The sequence below is a fragment of the Pezoporus occidentalis genome, unplaced genomic scaffold, assembly GCF_034315485.1.
Source record: "Pezoporus occidentalis ecotype Australia unplaced genomic scaffold, CSIRO_AGI_Poc_V1 ctg5, whole genome shotgun sequence".
Lineage (NCBI taxonomy): Eukaryota > Metazoa > Chordata > Aves > Psittaciformes > Psittacidae > Pezoporus > Pezoporus occidentalis.
This window is the reverse complement of record NW_026915835.1, coordinates 378,555-401,594: the sequence shown is the minus strand read 5'-3', so window position 1 is coordinate 401,594 and position 23,040 is coordinate 378,555. Positions and strand designations below refer to the sequence as shown.

General features: G+C 39.7%; 1 protein-coding gene and 1 long non-coding RNA gene across 9 annotated transcripts in view; one reads left to right on the top strand and one right to left on the bottom strand.

Annotated features, from left to right (window-relative positions):
• Positions 1–6,658: 6,658 nt before the first annotated feature.
• LOC134173121 (uncharacterized) lies at positions 6,659–14,724 on the top strand. The gene is made up of 2 exons (XR_009968135.1): positions 6,659–11,419; positions 14,595–14,724. It is a non-coding gene; the product is annotated as an uncharacterized LOC134173121 (long non-coding RNA).
• ENOX1 (ecto-NOX disulfide-thiol exchanger 1) overlaps positions 12,222–23,040 on the bottom strand; it is a 371,724-nt gene continuing 360,905 nt past the window's right edge. For all 8 annotated transcript variants that reach the window (XM_062636831.1, XM_062636830.1, XM_062636823.1 and 5 more), the window contains 3 exons: positions 19,293–19,395; positions 16,307–16,392; positions 12,222–13,178 (listed from right to left, as the gene is read on the bottom strand). In XM_062636831.1, the coding sequence (XP_062492815.1) occupies positions 13,047–13,178; positions 16,307–16,392; positions 19,293–19,395 (321 nt within the window). In that variant the 3' untranslated portion in view covers positions 12,222–13,046. The remainder of the gene's footprint in view (positions 13,179–16,306; positions 16,393–19,292; positions 19,396–23,040) is intronic.

Here is a 23,040-nt window from a genome sequence, read left to right as displayed (position 1 = left end):
TTTTAAGGTTTAAAGATACACTTTTCCCAGCTTCCAGTGTAGAGAAAATGGACACAAGGGAACAGTGAAAAGCAGGGTGTACCTGGCTCCAGCAACACAAACCCATCTCTGCAGGGCAAAGGCAAAGCAGATGCCAGAGTTAGAATTACTCTGTGCCTGCTGATGTATCACAGTTGCAGCCTGAGATTTAGATTTGTGGATGTGTGTGTGTATCCTAGCACTATACTCTTTTCTGGGGTAACACAGGAGCAGAAAATTGCAACAAGCGGTTTAAATAAATGCCTCACTAAATCTAAGTTTGTGTTCCAATTCCTGTTTAGCTAACTGCATTGTTCTCTCAGGGTTTCTTTGTGTTTCCTGACCTGCTCCTGGAAACAAAACACAGCTGCTGACTGGCATTGTATTTTCATGTTTAAGTTTATTTATCTTTTGTATGTCCAGGATTATCTTTGTGTATCTATCTGTGACATTTTGTTGTGGGACATGAAAGCTACCTATGCCCCTTCCATATCAGTGCAGGTCTCATCATAGCTATGATTGGTCACTTGACAGCTTTCTCTGCTTACCTTACAGCAATCCTCTTTTTCTGTCAACACTTAGGACAGGTCAATCACTTTGATAAAGATTTGGATTGTCTAAGGATTGGGATGGAGTTTACATGATTTGAGCTGGCACAGCACAGTATAGGATCATTAAACAACTATTTTTAGAAAACTTTTTTTTAAGATGCATTTATGATTTATATCTATGTAGTTGTTTGCCCCTTAGTGTCTGAGAATAGAATCAGCATGGGAAGTCATTTTCATGTTTAAAATAGTACCACATTCCCTGGCATATCTATACCCATATATCCCCTGTGATAAATATGGAATTTGACATGGGGAAATGCTCCTTTGTTAATCTGATCAACTGTTTTCTTTGTTTAGTCTTTTAATTTGTCCCTTTAGAAACATTCTTGTAACTCCTTGGACATACTTTTTTTTTTCTTTTCCTCCTCAGAGATCCTGAGATGATATTGAGTTACTTAGGAAATTAGATTTGTCAGTTTTATTTCTGGTTGCTGTCTACATCAATTTTATAATTAAAACCCAAAGATGTGTGTCTAATATGTATGAATCTACAAAAAGCAGAAAGAAGAAGTATGCTTTAGCCCATACAAAAGTAGTTTGACACGTGTCTGTGTTACGTTTCGGTGCAAGAAAGGAAATACTGTTTTGGCACAGTGCTTGGAGAACATGCATGCAAACCAACCAAAAACTCATGAATCTGAAAATTAGTCTATGAAGTGTTTGTAGCCATAATTTTTGCTAAAACATTCAAATACAAATTATTGGATTGGAGAGTTGGTATGCACTACAGGTTTTGCTCATTTATACATCTATTACAGATGTTGCATTTTGTACATAAGGCTCAGATAGGGAAGGAGAAAAAAGATTAAGCAAGGAAGTCCTCTCCTAACCACATCATCTCAGCTTCATTTTCCGCTGATTCTGATCATTAAATAAATTATTAGCAAGGGGAAATTTATGTTTTCCCCTCCTCTCCTCTATTCTAGGTTGTCTGGCATTATTATTCACCACATACATGGTAGCAAACTATTTACTTTGTCTGCAGCACCACAACCTTTGCGTGACTTGCCCCTTTGGAAGTGTTGTGAATAAATCACTGTGTCAGGAGTGACAGTGTACTCTGCTGACCGCTTCCTTAACGGAGCGACGTTGCTTTCAGGGGTCAGCAGAAGCAAGGTGGTGCTGTGCAGATCTAGGAGCAATCTTGGTCCCTACCAGTGAAACCCCTGCTTCAAGTGGCAACATTTGCAAGCTGCTCCCTTGTTTCAGTAAAATCAGAAGGCTCTACAGAGGCTGACAAGCTGTGGTCTAGCACTGAGCCAAGCTGAAGATGAATCCACCAAACTCAGCACCTCCTTAATGAGGTGCTTAATGCAGAACCCTGGACCGTACGGAACCTGTCTGCTTGAGAGCTTAAACTGGGATGAGATAAAGTAACTGCTGCTGGCAAGCTCCGGCTCTCTAGTCAGACTTTTGGGTGAGTCATCATTGCCTGGATATCGCAACCCTTGATTTTCTAGCAGATACCTGTGGTGAAGGCCAAATACACTTTCCCTGTGCTTGTTCCTCCCCAGCTAACTGCAGTATCATGCACCTTGTCATGATTCCTAAAAAACAGAGTGTTCTGAGTGAAAGGTGAAAGCTAATTCTCCTTCTTCAGCATGACCATACTGTGAAGGTAAGGTCTAGCCCTGCTTATGTGGGACCTATTGAGGAAAGGCTGGATTCTGCCCCTACCTGCCATATGATAGGCTCTGTCACTGCTTCCCCTGTCATATGGCAGAAGCCTTGAGTCACACTTGCTCTCTTGAATTTCAGTGCTGTAGTAGTGTCAGTGCCTGAAACTAGGTAATAGTAATCCGTGATCTCAGTCAGACACTATAGTTCAGGTTTCTTGTTTCCTGTATTTGAACAAAAATTTAAGTAACTGGTAGCTTTTGGTCCATAAGGACATTATGACTCTGAGCAGGTAACCTTTCATATCTCATGCATATTATTTCATACTATGCATACTATTTCATGCATATTTTTATTCTTTAATTCATACTAAGCATTTATATAAATCTTTATAGGCTCTCAATTGCAGTTGCGTGTTCCTTACTTCTTTGTAAATTAGACAGGTTGCCATTTACATGTAGATCACTTTTCTTTTTGCAATGCCCCTCTACCCATATGACTTCCAGTAAAATAAACAGATATTATGAAATGAACAAATTAAAAGGTGTGATGTACTGAGGAGATAAAAAGTTGTAGTCCACGTGAATAGTCTTGAGATCTCACACAGACATATACACAAACCCACGCCCATCTGTAGATAAGATGAGAGGAGATAAAGGATGGATTAAGAAGACCAGAAGAGAGGCCTCCTTAGAAGACCAGGAAGGATGTCCTACCCACCTATGTGCTATACTTCAATGACTTGTGTTTCTCTATGTTGTGCAGAATGCGAGCGGGTGACTCTCAGACTTTGAATTCAGAGGACCATGGTTATCAATTATAGCAGCACAAACGTATGCCACAAAAACATTCAAAGACCCTCTGAAAACCCACCAGTGGCCTTAAGAGGTGAGCAATTAGGTGTGTACCTACAGCCGCAGCTAGGGAATCAGTATCTCAGATACCCTCAGAACATGCTGGATGGATAAAACCTTGCACAAAGTGATGGAAACTGGGGCAGTGTGGCATCTTGCTTATCCAACAGTTGAACAGGTGAGGTGTTTACCTGGACAAGTCAAAATTAGGCCCTGCTTTCTGCTCTACAGCATGAAGTGGTAAATGACTGCAATCACAAGATATTCTGTGAAGTTTATCAAGTGGCTAACATCTGTCACGTATTTAGCTCCACGTCCACATTCTAGTGAAAATCCTGGTATTGATGTCATTTAAAAGCAAATTCTTAGTAGGAAACAGGTACTGTCTGGCTGATTTTTGGCGTGTTGCTAAGTAGCTTTAATACAAGTTTTGGTCACAGATTCCCTTGCTTATGTATTTATCTTGTGACAGCTCTCAGACTACTCTCCATAGTTCAGAAAGCAAAGGGGCTGTGGCTTAGTGCAAGTCTGTGTATTGTCATGTAATACATGTGATTAAGAAGTACTTTTTAGTAGTGAGTTATACTTCTATGACATGGCACAAAGTGGCAGCTTCGCAACACCTCTGCTAGGAGAAGTCTTCATCCCTTGTATAGCTTTGAACTTGTCCATCACCTGCGTAGCTGCAAAAATGAGACTTTGTGTATCTAGAGTTATTTTCTTTGTTACTCAGCTCTTGATGTATGTTGTTTATCTGGGCTCTTGTAGGACTTTTTGTTGCCTTCTTTTTTTTTTGTCAGCCTAAACATTCTCATTCAGTTTGTTTCACAATGCATCAAATAAAGAGAGTTAATAAAAACCTTGCTTTAGATTAGTTACACAGAAGAACAGTAGCATTGATCCTGCAATTGCCCACAGGAGACCTTTTTGTAACTCTCCCAAAGCTTTGAGTTACTTACATGACTTAAACTCTGACCAGCTTTTGCTGTCCTCCAAATATTTTTGCATGCTTGGATTGGAGAACCTGGGACAGGTACAAGCCAAATGGGTCTGGGAGCAGAAAAATTTTTCTGGTTGTTTCTGGAAATGTTTTTGCTGCTCCATCTCCTTTGGAAATTGGCAAATAAATTAATTTCAAGACTTTTAGGAAATTTAGAAAGAAGGTGTCCAGGTTCTTTTTTCAATTAGGATCCACCTACTTTTGCTGCAGATAATTCGTATTTTCCTGTTGACAGTGGAGCTTGTGAACTGCCTGAAACAAGGCTTGAACTATCCAAAATGAACTTTTCAGAAGAAGAAACTATGTAGAAATAAACCCAGAAAAAGACAGCCCAGATGGTACCAAATCACTTAACCTGGCAGCAGTAACTAGTGTGTATTGAGCTGGATGGAGAGTGTACAAACACAGCTATGATGTCTCCTGTGGCCAAACTAGCCTGTTCACTCTTAGTGTCAGTATCTCTGCACAGTACTGTGCAACAGTCACATCACTAGTTAGCCTTTGACTAGCACTCTTTGCCCAGATCCATTCAGTTTACCCTCCATTATCTTTGACAAGGCTGTGTTATAACAGAAATCTCATTGTTCTTGAAAGACAAACAAAAATTTGAAGTCTGAAGTCTGAAGATGTACAGATTTCTTGCTGGTTCCATGACCAATATATGTCACTGAACTCTCGACCATCTGCCCATATTTTACTGCTGTAAATAAAAAGCTCTGCACTGCAGAGCTGTTGCATGAACAACTGCCCAGTTCCATTTCACCTGGGCATGCACCTCCTTGTTTTTCTTCAGACGTTTGAACTGCATGGACCACAAAAATCAAAGAAAGGCTGTAAATTCAATGTTAGTCCTGCTCTTGACTGTAAACCTTTGAAACAGTAGGGATTTCAGCCTCCACACTGAAGTATCTTAGAAGAGGAAAAGTAGAGAAGTGCTTATAAAAGATAATACTTTTTTTTTCATTGCTGTTCCATTTCCCCATACTAACCTTTGTTTTAGAGCATCTCACAGCTATAAACTACAGAGGGTTTTCTTTAGAGTTAAAAATCATCTCAAAACATTCTGTGTGAACATAATATGAGCTCCTTTTCTCTGTCTCTAATAGGATGAACCTCTTTGCCAGCTACGTACTTCCAAGTCTTCTCTCTCATCATGAAGGTTTGGGGGGAAGAATGGGGTCACCAGTGTATGCCTTCCACCCTCAGTCACTGAATAATTTTCTACTGAGACAGTAGGAATTCATTTTATAGATGAAAGATTAAAATCCAGCCCTGAAATGAATCTTTAAAGAAGCAGAAGTTCTGTGGCCTCTGGAGATGTCTCCTTCCCCTGCAGTTTGCACAGACGAGTCAAGGACTTCATAGGGATGGAAAAGATATGGCAGGTGATTTCTGTAAATCTCTGCCAGGTCAATTTTAAATGCCTTCCCTGACCTGCCCCGTGCACAAATAAAGCGCCTGTTTCCAGAGCTGTCAATCAAGAACCTCTCAGGGTAGGAAATGTGTTTTAGAAAACTTGTGCTGTTGAGCCACCCTCTGGCTTCCTTCTTTGTTGATATGTTTTATTGTACACAATGAGCTTCCAGTATCATCCTGCAAAGCAGTTCCTGACTTGCAGATCTTTATTAGACAAATCAGCCTTGGACTGGAGGCATGGTGTTTATCTATGGATGTTCATCTTCTGAAGACAAAGTGTAGATTCCACTCTGATGAGTCTTCAGCTTTTTTTTTCTCCATCTAACCAAGTGAGAAATACTAACTAGGTGACAGCCAGTCAGAGCAGAGGGGTGGAAATGACATACTGAAATGACTTTTGACTACCCGGCAAAGACTTGCTTTCTATGAATGATGTATGTCCTCGTTAGCCTTCAAGGAGAAGAAAAATCGTTTTGCTAACATTTACTAACCGGTTTTTATCAACCAATGAACTGTAGAGGTAGAGATGCAGATTTTTCTTGCAGGGAGGCTTCTCTGCCTTTGGAAGTTTTTATTATTTGAGTAGCTAGTATTATTCAAGTATCATTTCTGGGTCAGAGCCAACTGCAGACTGATTTTGGAAGGTTCCCCTTTACAGAGACTCAGACACAACACCTGCTTGAGCTGACTGCATGTGTAGAACCAGCTAAGAAAACTCACAAACTCTCATGCATTCAATACCACCATACTTTATAATTACTTTTACTCTTTTCTTCCCTGTTCCCCCTCTTAGTTTAGAACAGGATTGTGGGATGTCTTGGGATTTGAGTGGCTTTTTGATGGAACGCCATGTTCTAACAAAATCCCTCCAGTCTCTATTTTTAATCCTATTTCATGGTTTTCTGTTGCTCCACTCCCATTCCTCTCACAAGAGTACCATGTCTCCCCTCTGTGAAATGCAAGTTAATTTTTAATGTCAGCAACCAGATCTGTGGAGTATACAAGTTTTCCAACCTCCTCCCAAGACATGAGCAGGCTAATCAGCTGTATTCAGCAAGGAGCAGTGATGGAGAGAGAAATGCACCAGAGGGTTAATTTTTTAATATAATACATCTCATACGGTGAGAGAGGAAGGTAAAAAACAAAACAAACAACTCCCCCAAAAATATAAAAGAGATAAAACTTACCTAGTTAAGTGTATGAAACTACTATATAGAGCTACTTCAGAGCAACTACTTGAGAATGAATCTATTCTGGTCTTAGAGTCTTTGCAGACAAGCCCTTGGCTAACTTACTCTAAACCTCTAAAATAGACAAACCAGTGTCAACGTCAATGCCCAAGGGCCTAACTCAGCCAGCTTTTCCCATTAAAAGCATTATGCTTTGTCTGCATCAGACTTTTAAAATGTATCATCTAATATGTGCTAATGACACGTATTTAAACCCTAGTCTAGACAAAGCCTGTGCGATTGCCCTCTGAATGCTTGATGCGATCAGCTAACATCCTGACAACAGATATGATTACCCCATTTTAATCATGCAAGGCTATAAACATTGCAGAATTATCCAGACTTTCCTGGTAGTAAAGAACAAACTCTGAAGGCTGTGCATGGGATCCAAGCTCCTGAAGACCCTCATGGGGTGAGACCTTTGCCCTTGCACAAACAAGCCTATCAGCGGGGTTGTAAAAGCCAGGCTTTAGCATACAGAAACAATTCTATGCAGAGGAATCTGTTATTCCAGAAGGGTGAAGAAAATGACCTAAGTGATTAACTTGGACTACTGCTTTGACATGTGTGGTTAGCTAATAGTCTGAAAGGAATCAAGAGCAGAGCTGAGACTTCGTGTCTGTATACAGCATTGATCAGACTAATTCATGTAACAGCTTTTTTCTGCACATTTTGAAACAGGTGTTGAAAAATTGGAAAGGATATTAAAAACCAGGATGCAATGATTTGAGAAAGAGAAGATAAATGCTTTATAGCAAAACACTTAAAAGCTCAATCTGTTTAGTTTATGAGGAAGAATACTGAGAAGTAAATAGATTACAAAATATAAGTAACTTCATGGGGAGAAAATATGCAGTACTAAAGGATTATTTAATCTTGCAGAGAAAAGCAAAACTGGCTAGAAGCAGCCAGAAAAAAAAAAAAAAAGAAGTTAGGAAGTAAGGACACAATTTTGACAGTAATAATCTCTTCTAACAAACTATGGAGAAAAAAAAAAAATCATTTCCATCACTTGATAACCTTGATTACGGTTGGATGCTTTTATGGGAGATGTATTTTAATCCACCATATGCTATTGGGATCACTACAGAACTAACTGTGACATGGCTAAGATATGAGCAGTCCAAGTGGATGGGTTTTTTTAGGCTTCAATATATGTATATAAAAGTACAAAAATTGTCAAGAAGTATTTACCAGCCAGAAATCTGAGCAAATACTTATAATATGGCTGTGGTAGGATTGCAGGAATGCTCTCTGCTAGGTTTGAAGGAATACATATTTTTTTCCTCTTCCTGCCCCCCAAATATCCCCATTGAGAGGGAGTATGACACTGGAGTCAGACCATTAAGTCTGAATAGTCACAATGTTTATTACTCAGTGTGAGGCAAAACACTTAATCAGAGGTACTCCTTAGTGTATCCATTTGATTTTGTTTATGAATTAGGATTTCCAAGTATTCAATGTAATGAGTTTATGTAGTCTGGAGTTCTGCACCTTGTAAGCATTATTTCCTGATTTGGCTGCTTTTTCCACTGACTTGGTTTTGAAACAGTTTTAAATGAGTAAGCAAATATTCACCCCTTGCAGTCCAAGTAGTCTCAATGACTGTGGTCTCAGAGAGTCTGAAGAAAGAATGGCTTCTTCAGTGTTGCATCCTGCTTTATGGGCACTTAATGCTGATTAACGTAGGAAGATTTCTTTTTTCCTGAGCATCTCAGCAGTTGCTTCCAAAGGATATTGACTACAGAACAGATCCAGAAGGAATTTGCTGCTGTTTCTACTTTTGTTTTGCAGAAAAGTTTGGGTAAAAGAGCTGCAGATCTTTCCAGGGTAACCAGAGTGACAAGTCAAGGCACAACTTGTACCCTTTGACAGGAGATGCTGAACTCTGAGATGTTTTTGTTGTGTGGACAAAGTGGACATCAGTCCTGTATTAGGTACCAGCCTGGTACTACAGGCACAAAAAGAACGTATCTCTCCACTTCTTTTCCTTCATCTCCCCAAGCCTTGTTCCCTAAATCAGCTCACATTAGTGCAGAACGTTTTTGTCATACTAACACTGACAGTAAGAGCCATTATGATTTTAAGTAAAATAGTGCTTGCAAGACCAAAATTTTTATTTAAACAAGCCACCCAGAATGCTCTCACAGCAAATTTCTTAGCTTTAGATTCCATAGCATTTACTCTATATGATGTGTAGCTAAATGTAGCATAGCTTGGTACAGGGTTTCCTCTAAATCTCAGTATAGCGATTCCTTAAGTGAATGTGATGCTCTGGCAGTTGTGAATGTGCAAGTTTTGCCTGAAATATGCACACTTCAATAAACAATTAAGACTCCACTGTGTGCAATAGGACAGGGAAATATTAGAAATTTCCTTTTTAGTAATGGGAATAATGCAGTCTTCATCAAACATTGCTGTCTCTTGTGGGCATAAAATGCAATTTAACAGAAAGGTTACACTCATCTCTCTCAAAAGTGCAGGGTGTAATTCGCATTTCTCCAAGAGGTTTTGCACATTGTGTCTCTTAGGCCTTCAAGTGGTAATCAAATACAGTGCAGTAAGAGGCTTGCCCTCTAAACTGATAAAAGTCAACCCTACCACAGCTCCAAGACAATTCAATGCTGATGATGAGTTCAAAAGCTCTCCTGGGAGAACAGGAGTTCAGGCCAACTGAGCTTACAAATCTCTGCAAATTACCCTGAGCATGTTTGGGCAGTTAGAAACCAAATCTTCTCCTGTTCCAGTAGTCCCTGTTTGAGAAGAGGTGGCACAGACATGATTTCTGCTGCAACTTGCAGTTGCATGCCAGACTATGCACAGTCTTACGTCTTGAGCTCGTGGTTAGCCTGATGATGTAGTGTCCCTTTGGCTTTTCCTTCCCTTGTTTTCTTTCCCACTACCGTTTTGAGGATCCTGCTAACTGTAAACTAGTTTTGAGTTTCTGCCAAATGAGTATCCGCCTTCAACCTGACTCAGCTTGAAGAAATTTGCTTCAGGTCTTGCACTGCCTCATTTCATTAAGTACACTTAGTCACCTCAATATCTGCCTTCTTCTGGGGGAGAGCATACTGACTTCTGATGCAGATGACCAAGCCTCTGTTCCAGTCATCAGGATAAAGTGATGTGGAGAAGGTCTAGTCTTCTCTTCCATTACAGTGACTTCTTTTATCATAGTTAAGTGGCATCACCTCATGGCATTTTCACAAGTTGCTTTGCTGCAATGCCCAACAGTGCTCACCCACAGCCATGGGCTCCACGGGTATACAGCCATCCTGCAGTGGCACACTTCATATGGAGTACATCTTTCTGGGCTATGAGGGCATCAGACTGCCTGACAGCACTGCTCAGAGAAGCTGGCTAAAGGATGCTTTGCCAGAATTTAGTGTTGGCTTGCAGAACGTCACTGTCTTCTCCATATATCAGTAACATACCTGGAGGAGATAGAATTGGCTACAAACTATGTTAGCTAGAAGCTACCTACAATGATCATTTAGTCCAACTGCCTAATCACTTAAGGGCTAACAAAATCAGAGCATCTTATTAAGGGCATTGTCCAAATCAGGTACTGTCCAAATGCCTCTTAAACACAGACAGGCTTGGGGTATCAACCACCTCTCTAGGAAGCCTGTCCCAGTGTCTGACCACCTTCTCAATAAAGAAATGCTTCCTCATGTCCAGTCTAGATGTCTTTCAAAGGTGGCTTCCTTGATATTCATCCCATTTTATCACTTCAGGATCTCCAAGGGATGAAGTACATTTCAGCAGCTAAGTGATAGAGCTGAGAATTTTAATTCACTTTCCCCCAGAGCAATTGAGAACATAATGCTAAACCCAGCTCTGGGGCCCAACCTGAAACTTGTAAGGATCCCCCAGGGTTTCAAGGTCTCGTGAAACATTACAATATTGCAGGATGCCTGCATGCTGTTTAGATCTTCTCTGGCGGTCTCTAACGGCCAGTAAAGGAGATTCCCTTTTAGCTTGCACTACACAAGGACTAAAATGTCACTTTCCTAAAGCACTTATGGTCTAGACAGACATGAAGAATTCAGGAAGTAAAAGAGGAAAAGAAAACACAAGCACAGAAAATATGGTGATTAGGTGACAAGGTCCTGTCAGTTTTAAGATGTTTTGTGGCCATCTATGATTGGAGTTGTTTTGTGGAAGAGGACATGACCTAAAGAAAAGATAAAGGAGGACATGAGAAAAGGGAGGACAGGATATCATGAATAAGTATGCATGAAGAAAGCTGAAGTGAAAGTTTTCTCACATCTCTTTTCCCTAGCTTAAGTGCCATCCATACACATTTATGTTGCAGTACTTAAATAAGAGCTGTCAGGCCTAACACATTTTTGCCTGAATTATTCATAAATCTGTATGATCACAAGAGAAGAAGGAGTTATTTGGATTAAACTAATTTTCATTAACATAACTGGCATATAATTACTAGTTTCATTCAAGTAACTTACCTTAGCACAGGTTCTGCAGCAACCATAATAAACATATATGTTCTTTAAAAAAAGTTCTGAAAGCTTAATTTTCTCCTACAATAGACCTACCAAGCCTCTTCCTGTTTGCCTTTTGCACACAATTAACATTTCATTTAATATTTCTATATTCCAGGTAGATGCCAGAAGAGAAATTGGTCCTAAAGCAGTAATCACTAGCAGTCATGTAAGAGAGTTCCTTCATGACTAATTGCATTTGACACTAATTGCTGTTTATTGAAGAACCTGAGTGAAACATCACTCTGACAAGTATCTGGATACTGCCTGCATCTGTTGCAATTTGCCGTATTTCCTGCTATTGGTGCCCCACTTGATAGGGCCAGCTCCCCTGTGAATGGCTCTGCTGCTTACATAGAGGTGTGACTCAGAGGAGGCTGCTGTTTCTTATCCAGCACCATGCTAAATGCTGTACTGATTCAGTTCTTTAAAGCAGGGCTCTGGGAGGAGTGATCGCTTCCATACTCTCCCAGCTTGGTTGATACACAAACTTCTTCAGCTTTTGCTGGCTTTTACTGTAATGCTGGAGTACTGTGTGACAGTAAATCCTAAATGATAATTTACACTAATGTCATTAAGGGACACCACCAAAAGTGAGTTATTCCTTTCCCTGGCTGGCCAAAGGCCAGAATAATTAGCTGGGAGTTAGAAGGAGCAATTAATTGGATTCATCGCAACTACCCAGCGGAACAGTGAAAATGAGAAATCTGAAGGTGTTCATTTGGCTGCTTGTCTGAAAAAACAAATGAAATCTGTTCAGGTACACAAAGATCCATACTGCTACTTCCTCTGCCAATATTTTTAATTATTTTAATCTTAGCTAATATGGCAAGCTCTTTTTTGACTCCTAATTAATTTAACCAAATTATCTGCGATTAATAGCTTAGGTAGGAGAAAGGTAAGTGCCAGAAGGCTTTTGCTGGATTGACAGAAACTTAAAAACGTCAGAAGAAAAACTTGCACAAACAATATGGTAGAAGTCATATTTATTGATAAAAATTAATATATCTGCTATAAAATTTGTAACAGTAATGCAACTGAATATTTATGTTGATGCATAAACCTGAATGTTACATACCAAATACAATACAGTAACACTGGTTTCCTCCTTATTTACATGTTTATGAAAATTGATATGCAATCCATGTTAAAAGAACTTGTAATGGAGAATAGTTACATTAGAAAAATAATATTCTTGATAAAGCATTCTTGAGGACTCCAATCACATTTTCAGGCCTCTTTCAATAAGGCAAAAATCCCTGGTACAGCATATAACTTAATTTACAAAATACAATAACTTCAGACACATCTTCAAGTTTTCTTTTGGTATGCTTTTCCTCACTGCAAAATTACTCCATTGTCTTACTAAACAGAAAGAACTTTCAATAACAAAGCTTAATGAGTTCTACTACATATTACATATACATCGCTGTAGCTTAGCGACCATAACCGGGCAGTCTTTCTCCTTAACTGTTTGCTCAATGAGCTTTTCTTAGATGTAGGACATGTAGTATTTTGAAATCATTATGACTGTGGTATCTTTCTTTAGTTTTCATAGGAAACAGATCTGTCACATTTTGAAACTTTTTTTTTTTTAATTTTATTTTATTTTAGGAACTGGTGCACAACTACATTTCCACTCACAAGAGAACGTCACAAATGTAACTAAAATCAGGCTTGGATAACTTTGAAAACATACTACTATGTGCCCAAACCCAAATTTCTTACTTTAATACTTTATAACCCTGCCATGCTCTAGGAATTTCTCTTCTGCATAGCTTCATTACTAGTCAAAGTCAGATAGTTTTAATTCCTTCAAAGGCACAAAACTTCCACCTCTTTTCCAGTGTTGCTCCTACACCAGTGAATTCTTGTTTAAACATGCGTGGCAGTCTCATCAAAAGCATTTCTATCTCATTTGCAGAGATCTGAGAAAGAAATAAAAGTAAAATTAAAGTGAGAAAACTGTTCTATAGATTGGAAAGAGGAAATAGGGAGAACAGAGATAAAGGGACAAAGGGGGGGAAATACAGGCCAGATGAAAACAACCAACCAGTTATATTTTTTTTAACCTTAGCCTGACAGGAATTTCCAGACTCTAAAGCAAGTGCAGATTCCTTGCAGGAATGCTTCCGCTTTCATAAGTGCTTCCCACTGTAAAAGAATGACAGCTGCAGCCCCACCATGTGATACCAAGTCCATCTAAGAACTACAGTTGTGGATATACTTGTGAGAAGGAGGAAGCAAATGGGACCTTATTCTTCTTTCTCATCCCAGGAGCTCTTGAACCCTCCTCCTGCTCCATCAGTTCTTCTCTTGCAAAAAAGCTGACACACAGACTTTATTTTTTAATCAGCTCACTTTTGTTACTTAGGGCTGACTATCCATGGAGCCATATTCCCCAGTTTGAATCATTCAGCAGCTCTAGATAACTAAGCCATAAAGTACTTGACTTGGCATTACTCAGGATGTTTTTATGGTTTCGAAACCTTAATCGCTGGTCACCTTCTTAATGGCAAGGATGTTCTCATTGCAGAAAACACTTTCACAAAGGCAACCTTTCTGGTATAATCAGTAGTGAAGTCAAGAAATGAACAGTCACATAAAATGATGATCATAGGGCTGGAGTACCTCTCCTATGGAGAAAGGCTGAGATGAGGATTGTTCAGCCTGGAGAAGGCTCTGGGGAAACCTTTCAGCAGCCTTCCAGTGCCTAAAGGGGGGCTACAAGAAATTTGTATAGGGACTTTGGCCCTGGGCATGTAAGGGTAAGGCAAGGCGGTATAGCCTTCAACTGAAAGAGGGTCAATTTAGATTAGATATAAGGAAGAACTTCTTTACTGTGAGGGTGGTGAGGTACTGGAAGAGGTTGTCCAGAGAAGCTGTGGCTGCCCCATCCCTGGCAGTGTTCAAAGCCAGGTTGGGCATGGCTTTGAGCAACCTTCTCTAGTGGAAGGTGCCCCTGCCCATTTAAGGTCTTCATGGTCCCTTCTAACCCAAACCATTCCATGATTCTATGAAAATGAACAATTTTATCTTACTGCTACTTCTTCTAAAGTAATGGCATGAAAAAATCAGTAAAGAAATCTATGAGTGCTGCCTGTTACCCATAGGTATCTTCATGGTTTGATAGGCTTCTCTGTCAATGATAATTCTGCTTATTCATATTAGTAGGTACTGAAAATCAGTCTTGGAGAAATTCTAAAGCCACAGAGTAATCAGATCCATCTTGTACATATTCTCATGACAGTAATGGAGAGCTAGTTACCTTTGGGTAATATATCTGAGCTCTATACTGAGCCCTCAGCCCACATGGGTTTGCTAACCTTATCATTCCTCCACAGGTGAAGAATGACAGGCTAACCATGGAAAGTAATTGAAATTCATCTCTGCTATTGCATCTATGGATTACACTGTTAAAAAGCAATTTGTTGCTACAAGCAGTTACTTCCAAAATAAACCAGCGAGGTCAAATTTTGCGACTTGTGTATATTATGCAACAGCTAGGTCCAGTGGTAGTTACAGGGACTGGTATGCTGGCACCATGGTGAGATGGAGACAATGCGTCTTCCAGGAGGGCTGTGTTTGCAAGTTAAGGGTTTCATCCTGACAGCCGCAGAAGACACAAAAGGCACAGAAGCCAGCACATTACTCACATGAGCAGAAATTCAAGGACAGAGCCCACAGACATACACAAGGAGGGCAATGAAGGTGGTGAAGGGTTTAGAACACAAGTCATGTGAGGAGCGGCTGAAGGAACTGGGGTTGTTTAGCCTGAAGAAAAGGAAGTTCAGGGGAGACCTTATCACTCTCCACAGCTACCTGGAAGGAGGTTGTAGCAAGGTGGATGTTGGTCTCTTCTCCCATATAACAAGCAATAAGACAAGAGGAAATTGCCTCAAGATGTGCCAGGGGAGGTTTAGATTGGATCTAAGAAAAATTTCTTCCCCAGAAGAGTTGTCAAGTATTTGAACAGGCTGTCCAGGGAAGCGGTGGAACCACCATCCCTAGAGGAACTTATAAGACATGTAGATGTGGGGACATGATTTGCTGATGGACTTGGCAGTGATAGGTTTACAATTGTACTAATGGTCTAATGACCACTACACAATGGTGAGTGCCACTCACATTCTGAGATCATAGCTACATTCTGACTGCGTGTTGCAAGAAGATCTGGGCAAACACCGTCATCTCCATGTCCATAGGAAGTATTGGTATATACGGATCAGAGCTGTGGTTAACCGCAGGGTGACCCCTGCATCTGCAAAGTATTTCATGCAATCTATCATCCCACAGAGCTGTTTAGCCCTTAGAATAGCATTCACCTAATCAAAGGTGGCTATTTCACAGCTGAGCTTCTCACCCTTGACATGCTTAAATTCACCAAAGGAATAGGCCCTTTTGGTGTTGATTTAGTCTCATTCTACAGTAGATATTTAAAAGTAAGTCAATGAATTTTATTTTACAGCTATGTTTTGACTATGGACTGCATGAACTGATGCATTGAAAACCACTTTGCAGTGTAGTGTGTTGGCCTCACTTCTGAAGTGACTACACCTTTTCTGAGTTTAGCAATAGGGTCAGTCAATTCCTTTATGAGGCCCTCTCCACTTCCATGTGGAGACAAAGGGTATGTTTCATTGGCCATTCACATATTCATGAAAGTTCATCTTCAGTATGACCCATGCCTAACTTTTAGAAGAATAAGGAATTGTCTCCCAAAACTGCACAGTTTGATGGCTGTGGCTATACCTGCCTCTTGTTCTGGTTTCTTTCTCCTCAGCCGTATTTCAGGATCATGTATCATAAAATCAGCTGCTAAACTTTGCCATTTAAAGCTCTGTTCTTCTTTGCCATAGAGAACAGTTCAGCAGCGTGAAGCAAAGACCTCAGCACAAACACGTGCACTGTAATTTGTGAATGAATTAAAGACCGCAAACCCCCAAGCCCCATATCCCATTATCTTTCTAATGGAAGCGCACTAAGAGTTTAACCTGCAGTAAAGAATAATACAATATTTCTATAGAGAAAGCAGATTTTGATTAAATTTTTTTACCCTAGAGTCCAACTGCTGCATATAAGACCAAAGATATTCTATATTGGCTCCAAAAGGGTGGACGTGAAGAAATGTGGATATGATACCTGTATGAAAAACAAATGCACACAAGTTATTGAAATTGCCTCAGAAAATATACCATTAAAATAAGCAAAATCATTCTGAATAGTCTGTTCTTGCAGGTTTTTCAGTATGAGTTATGATTCTTATTTTTCTTACACACCCCAATAATCATAACAAAATGGCACATTTTTAATACAGTCATAATAACACGGTAAACACAATAGCTCATCTTCAGGAATGACAGCAGTTAGCAAGTAAGTGACCAAGATAATATACTGATGAATAAAGGAATTTCTAAACAAAGACTTGCTGGAAACATTTCAACTACCAATTTTATGCTTGATTTACCAATATAAAATTGTGGATATTGTAATGGTAAAATTATTGCTTTTTTCCCCTTCACTGGATGTTCTGTTGTGAAAACGTTTCATATAATTGTGTCAGAAACCTCACTCCCTCAATTTTTTCTAGTAATTACGCTGATGCTGGTTATGAAAAGTGTTTAATCCGTATTACCCTAACTGCTGCTGAAGAAAACACAAATTCTTCATGACATATTTACGTATTTACTTTCTTTTAAAAGACAGCCAGTTATGTCTATCTTCACTGTTATTTACAGTGTCGTTGTAAAAGGCACGGGAATAAAAGTGGCTTAAAAGAAGTGAGGATCTAAGTCCAGGGATTTTTTCTGCAGTGAAAATGTAGTGACAGTATATGAATGATGACCAGAGAAAACAAGATTTGGGGCATCATAATTGCTATTAAAAGCACTATCCAATTTCTTCTCTTCTAAACAAAGAATGAAAATACAAAATGGCATGTGTATTACTTACTGTTTGGGGAGAGTTAAACTGTAAGAATCAGACCAAATATTTTCAACTCTGTTTGGATGGGTTTCTTAGCTAAACCACCCTAGGGGAAGTTCCTTATATTTAAAGCATAAACACCAGGATTAAAAATGCTTACAAATGACAAAAATGGGTCACTCTATCTTGTGTACTGCAGGCCATACTGCTTTCTTGATGCTGAATGAATTAGGATAATCTTGGATTTCATTTTCCCTCAAATACTGGCCATAGGTGAAAATGATTAGGAACATTTAACTCATTTTAGACTATCTTTGCAAAGAGCACCTTTTTTCCTCCTTCGTTTTTCTAATAGCATGTACAAACTTCTGATCCTGCAAAGGGAGTGGCATGTTTTTAATTTTATACTATGGCAAGTCCTAGCAGCAGTTGCTTTGTTTGTGCTGTGATATAAGCATGCACACAAGAGCTCTTGAAGCAAAAGCCAAGACCATCACACTTGGATGGGTTGACTGGAAATCCAATTTGTATTCAAATCACATTTTACCGGTGGCATTGCGTTTGTTATGTGTATTCCCAAGGCTTTTCAATTCAGGATGTTCAAAGCTAGCTCTTTCATATAATGTAAATAAAAAATAATTTGAAAATATTTTGTAGTTTTTGACTGGAATTCCATGATAACTTTTTATTAACTGTTTTCCTTTTGAGTTCTTTTCCGCTAACGCAATATCGAATTTCGTAAAATATAGACAAATGTAGCAAATGGATGGAGGCAAGGCTCATTTTTTCCTTGCCACACCTGAACATGCCTCAGAGGAAAAGATAACATGAAATCCATCTTGAGAAATCTTTTGCCTTTCAACTGTAACAATAAGACAGTTGTGGGGGTATTATGACCAGTAATACCTGGACTGAGATTAGACTGTTTATCTGAGTGTGCCACTGAACAGCTGGTGGATGGAACCCACTTTGGGACACTGCCACCACTTGTCACAGTGAAATAACGAGTGACCTAGAAAAAAAGTTTGTTATTCTATTCTTAAAATCCCACCCTTCGTACCCTTCTCACAGAAGTTATCTTTGAAAAGATCAAACACTGCAATTCAAAGTTCCACATTTTATTATAACAAGCAAAATAAAATCAATTCATACATTTCTGTACGTCCCACTGTTCCACATCTCACCAGTCACACAAGTTTGTGTACTTTTAAACATTTAAATACTTTCTTCACTTTGAAATGACCTTTTTTGGTCTGAACTGTCTGAATGCCTGACCCAGCAATAAGCCAGCTACTTTCCTGGTGCTTAGCAGATGCAAATGAGTTGCATCTAAACAAACTGAGGTAGTTCTGGAACTATCACCTACCAGGATACTGCTGATTTTGTGAAAAGACCAAACCAAAGAAATGAAACCTGGTTTTTCAGGTCAGCATTCCTGTGAACTGCAACCATGCCATAAGGAGCACTTTGGATCGTGGGACTTTAGGCTCTATGAAAGCCAAACTGAAACCAAGCCCACTAAAACCCATTGAAACCAAACGCAAGATATGCATGGATATCAATGGGGCATGTTCCCTCCAAGGATATCATGGGTACAGACAGCATTCCTGTGTGGCTAAATGCCAGGTAGCAGTTCGCTGGCCCACTGCCTATAAGCTTTTAGCTTTTATGCACTCTTCATGTCAAAAGCATAAATCTGGCTTGCTTAATACATCCAGTATACATAATTTTTGCTTGGTAGTTTATTAATATTATTTCTATTCCCTTCTTCTTCACCATTTTGTCTAATAATCAGATAATATGTTATACAAGTCTACCCTGCTAATCTTGATGTAAATAAAGTCTTCATACATTCATGCTGCAAACCTAAATGCAGATCCTGCAATTTTCTTCCTACCTGAAATCCTTTCTTTAAACTACAGAATTTTTCAGAACTGAACAGTTCACTTGTATTTTGGGATTTCTCATACTAAAAGCCATCATGAATACAGATGAATATTAAAAAATATCTTTTTTCCACTTTTATTAGCATAAAGATGCGTGTAAACACACATGCAAATGAGAAACTTATTAAAAGGCATTTTGTTCACAAAATTCTTTTTTTGAGGTTATCTTACCTATTAATAGTGCCTCTTTCTCTGATTTTAAACCCGGGCTTCGTTTCTCTGAATTCTTTTCTCTGTCTTGGTTGACCAGCGCTACTGTCAATACATTGATTTCCTATAAAGTTTAAAAAAAAACCCAAACAAAACAGGTGGTCATGTAGATTTCATTTACTTCAATTAAACCATTCTGCTTCCTTTCAACACTGTAAAAAAGACCACTACTTTAATTCACATCTAAAGACAAGACAATTATAAATAACTGATTTGTTTGCAGAATATTAAGACACTTTCTGAAATACCTTTATGCCAAGAGCTGCCAAGAAGAGAAATTTTGCTTGTGGACTAAGTAATAACTTTGTTGTTAGTGCTTCTTCATTATAACAGCTTGAAAAATGTGCCATAAAGTGTGAGGATGGTCAGAAAACTCACATTTTCTCGCTATTAAAGCTGTAAACAAAGACTGCCTCTAGGGAACATGGATAGAAACATTCAGCTGCAGCTGTAAGAGTAAATTCACAAGTCACTAGTAATGCTTCTAGCTACTAGAGCGCAATCATCTACCCTGTTATACTCTTCAACCAGTACCTGGCATGATGTTGGCCCTTGTCCCAGACAATTCGCAGGAATATGTTTGGGGTCAGCACATTTGAGGGACCATTCCTAACAGGTAGTTTGCAAAAGGCTATCTTGTTTTGAGGACTGAGAGAAAGCCTTAAGGGCAAAGAAGTGAAGGATCCTGCTTTGAGCTCCTTTTTCTGCAATCAGGTGGCCTGAGCCACCCAAACCTCAGCCATGCTAGGTGCTCCACCAGAAGTAGCCAGGCAGTTGTGTGACACAGACTGCTCTTCTCCTGGGTGTATGTGAAGTAAACAAATTATCTCCATTTCAGAGTCATGCAAGTGGCCTCAAAGTGCAGTGCACAAAATTCAACCATATACATGGGCTGTTTCCATGGAGCAACTGATATGCAGTAACTCATTCCTTGTTTTGGCAGTGACTCATTCTGCTGCATCTGCTCTGTGAAATGCTCAGCAATTCCAAAGAACCTCGGAGGCAAAGAGCATGGGGGTGGAGATCTGCTGGTATGAGATGGGGCTGTGCAGGAATGGTGCTCTTTATGTTCTGGTTGGGGAAGGTCAGGTAAGCAGCCAGAGGCTGTATGGGACTGGGCAGCCTTAAATGGGAGTAAACTTGCTCTCTTCAGTGTAAAGATGTGGCCCATCTAGAACATGCACTTGGGGTGGTGCCTTGCTCCAAAATTCTTGGCAAGCATTTTTGACAAGGAAAGAGAGACATTGGGCTTGGGTTGCTCTAGGGCATTTCTGAAGGTGTGAATAATCCAGGCTAAGAAAAGGCCAAACCTCAAAATATGTCAAATGTGCCTCTTTATAGGTGACTAAAGGATTCATAGCCTGTGCAATTGGTAAAAAGGGTCAGGCCCTTCCTCATTTCCAATTAAAAAACAATACAAAACACCCAAAACAAGACAAACAAAACAAAACAAAGCCACAGCCCTCCCCCCCCCCCCCAGTACTCTGGGCTCTTTATAGGTTGGCTTCAAGGAGCAGCTGCCCGATACAGCCCCGATGGCTCAGATTGCATCACGGGTTCAAATGTTCCCTTGCGTTGTGAAAAGGAGCAAGTTGCCATGTATCAGCTAAGAAACTGCATGTGCTTTTGAGTCACATACATGCATATGCCTATCCTCAGCCCCCATTAACAAGGGGCTCTCACAGACCTTAGCCCACAATGAAGAAGGAGTGACATCCATTGAGTCACCTGTGTGTAGTGGCTGCAGTTGTAGTAGCCAACCGAGGCATGTCTCCTGGTCAGATATCTGTGTGTAGATGTGTACATGCAAGCTAGTCAGCCTTTGCTGCCTTTTTAGTCAGTAGAAAGAACACAACTTTTTAATCATATATTTTATTTACTTTAGGTTGAAATAAATTGGACCTTTGAGGTGCCTATTTTGTATTCCTTATTGGCTTCAAAGGGAAACTTACAGCACAGATTTAGACACCTCCAAGTAGGAAGGAGCCTGCAGTTCAAGAGTTACTGTGATTCTCTCTTAAAATAATGGTGTGCCTCAGTGCTTTGGCAGATACATCACCTTGACACTAACACTCCTGTAGTGTTGTAACACACAGGGCACATTATAGCAGCAGGAGTATGCTCTGAGTTGTCCAGTAATGCTGATTCCCCTCCTGATAAGACAAAGGTTAATGCAAATACTGATCTACTGCTGGCCATGACATCCAAGAACAGTGGAAGAAAACCCAGATAAGAAACAGAAATAAGAGAAGTGTTTACATGAATTTCTCCATAAGGGAGGCAATGACAAGGGGGTTACAGATCAGCAGAACAGAACTGGGTGACAGATTTCATGATACTGCAGCAGAGGAGCAAAGCAGCATATGCCACTACAGCTTGTATAGGTTCAGAGGTAACTTTTGTCTCCATCAGAGATAGAGAAGCAGTTTAAAAATAACAATTCATGAGAGGGGAAGGAGAGAGCAGAGAGATGCGTATTTGATAAAACAGGCACCAAACACAACACACTAGCAGTTTCAGATGGGATTAGAAGTTTTGTCAAGCAGTGATGCAGAGAAAGAAACTATATTCCCATTGGGAGAAACGAACAGATGGATTCTCATTTAATGCCTAGATCTGAGCCTGTGCAGAACATTTTGCATGATTTATAGGACAGTGTAAACGGATGCTGAAGGAAGTCACATCAAGTGTTCCTTAACTGTGTGCTGGTACAGGGGATAAAAGAGTAAAAAATTAGTTATGGGGGAGCACGAGGCAACTAAGAGTGGCAAAAGACTAGCTTAAGAAGAAAGCTATTGGAGGTCTGAAGAGGAGAGAGTTCTGCCATTCAAAACCACCCGCCTCACAGAACATGATAAATTGGACAACTCTGAAGTATTTAGCTGCCAAAATAAGCTTGCAAAGGCCAAGAGAAAATACAGGGTGTGCATGGTCACATAAAGGATTCAGGAATTAATAGTGATTTAAGAGAAATGGGCATAATTGTCTTTAAAAAACAAGTGTGAAATTCACCCAGAAACCTGGCTAATTATAATGCAAGTGAAAACCTTAAGTATCTGACTACACACGGCAGATAAAATCCAGTACCTATGAAGGCTCTACAACAAATCCTCACACAGTTAATTCACACATTTTTAGAGGCACTACTTATGCCAACCCACAGAAACAAGACTTTCAAGAGTACAAAGGTGAATGAGGCAATAACTAACTGGAAAAAAACAGGTCATGTCTCTGACATGAGAAAAGAGCTACTGTCACCAGATGCCTGAGAAAAACAATTTAATATATACTACATTACAGTATTCCCTTTCTTTCCTGGAGACCATCCTTTATTTGGCAAATTATATTTTCTGAGGCCCAAAGCAGTATTCTTCAGTCTTCTTGCATCATAAAAGGAATATTTTGTTACCATCTGTCAGATACTACACTAAAGGACAAGAACACAGCTGAGCACATGCAAACCAGTACTTATTAGGAGTGAAATGACCTTGCAATAACCAAATACAACATATGAAAGGCTTAATCCAGGTTAAATCACACCTGGAGATCATTAGAAACCTATTCAGTATTCACAAATTATGTCAGGCATCTGAGAACATGGAGGCCTGATTTGATGACAGCTCCAGAGCTGCTCAGCATGAATGCAGCCGTTCTTTGTGATGCTCTCACCATTGCCAGCTTGGAGCTTTTCCCTGCAAATGATGCTTTC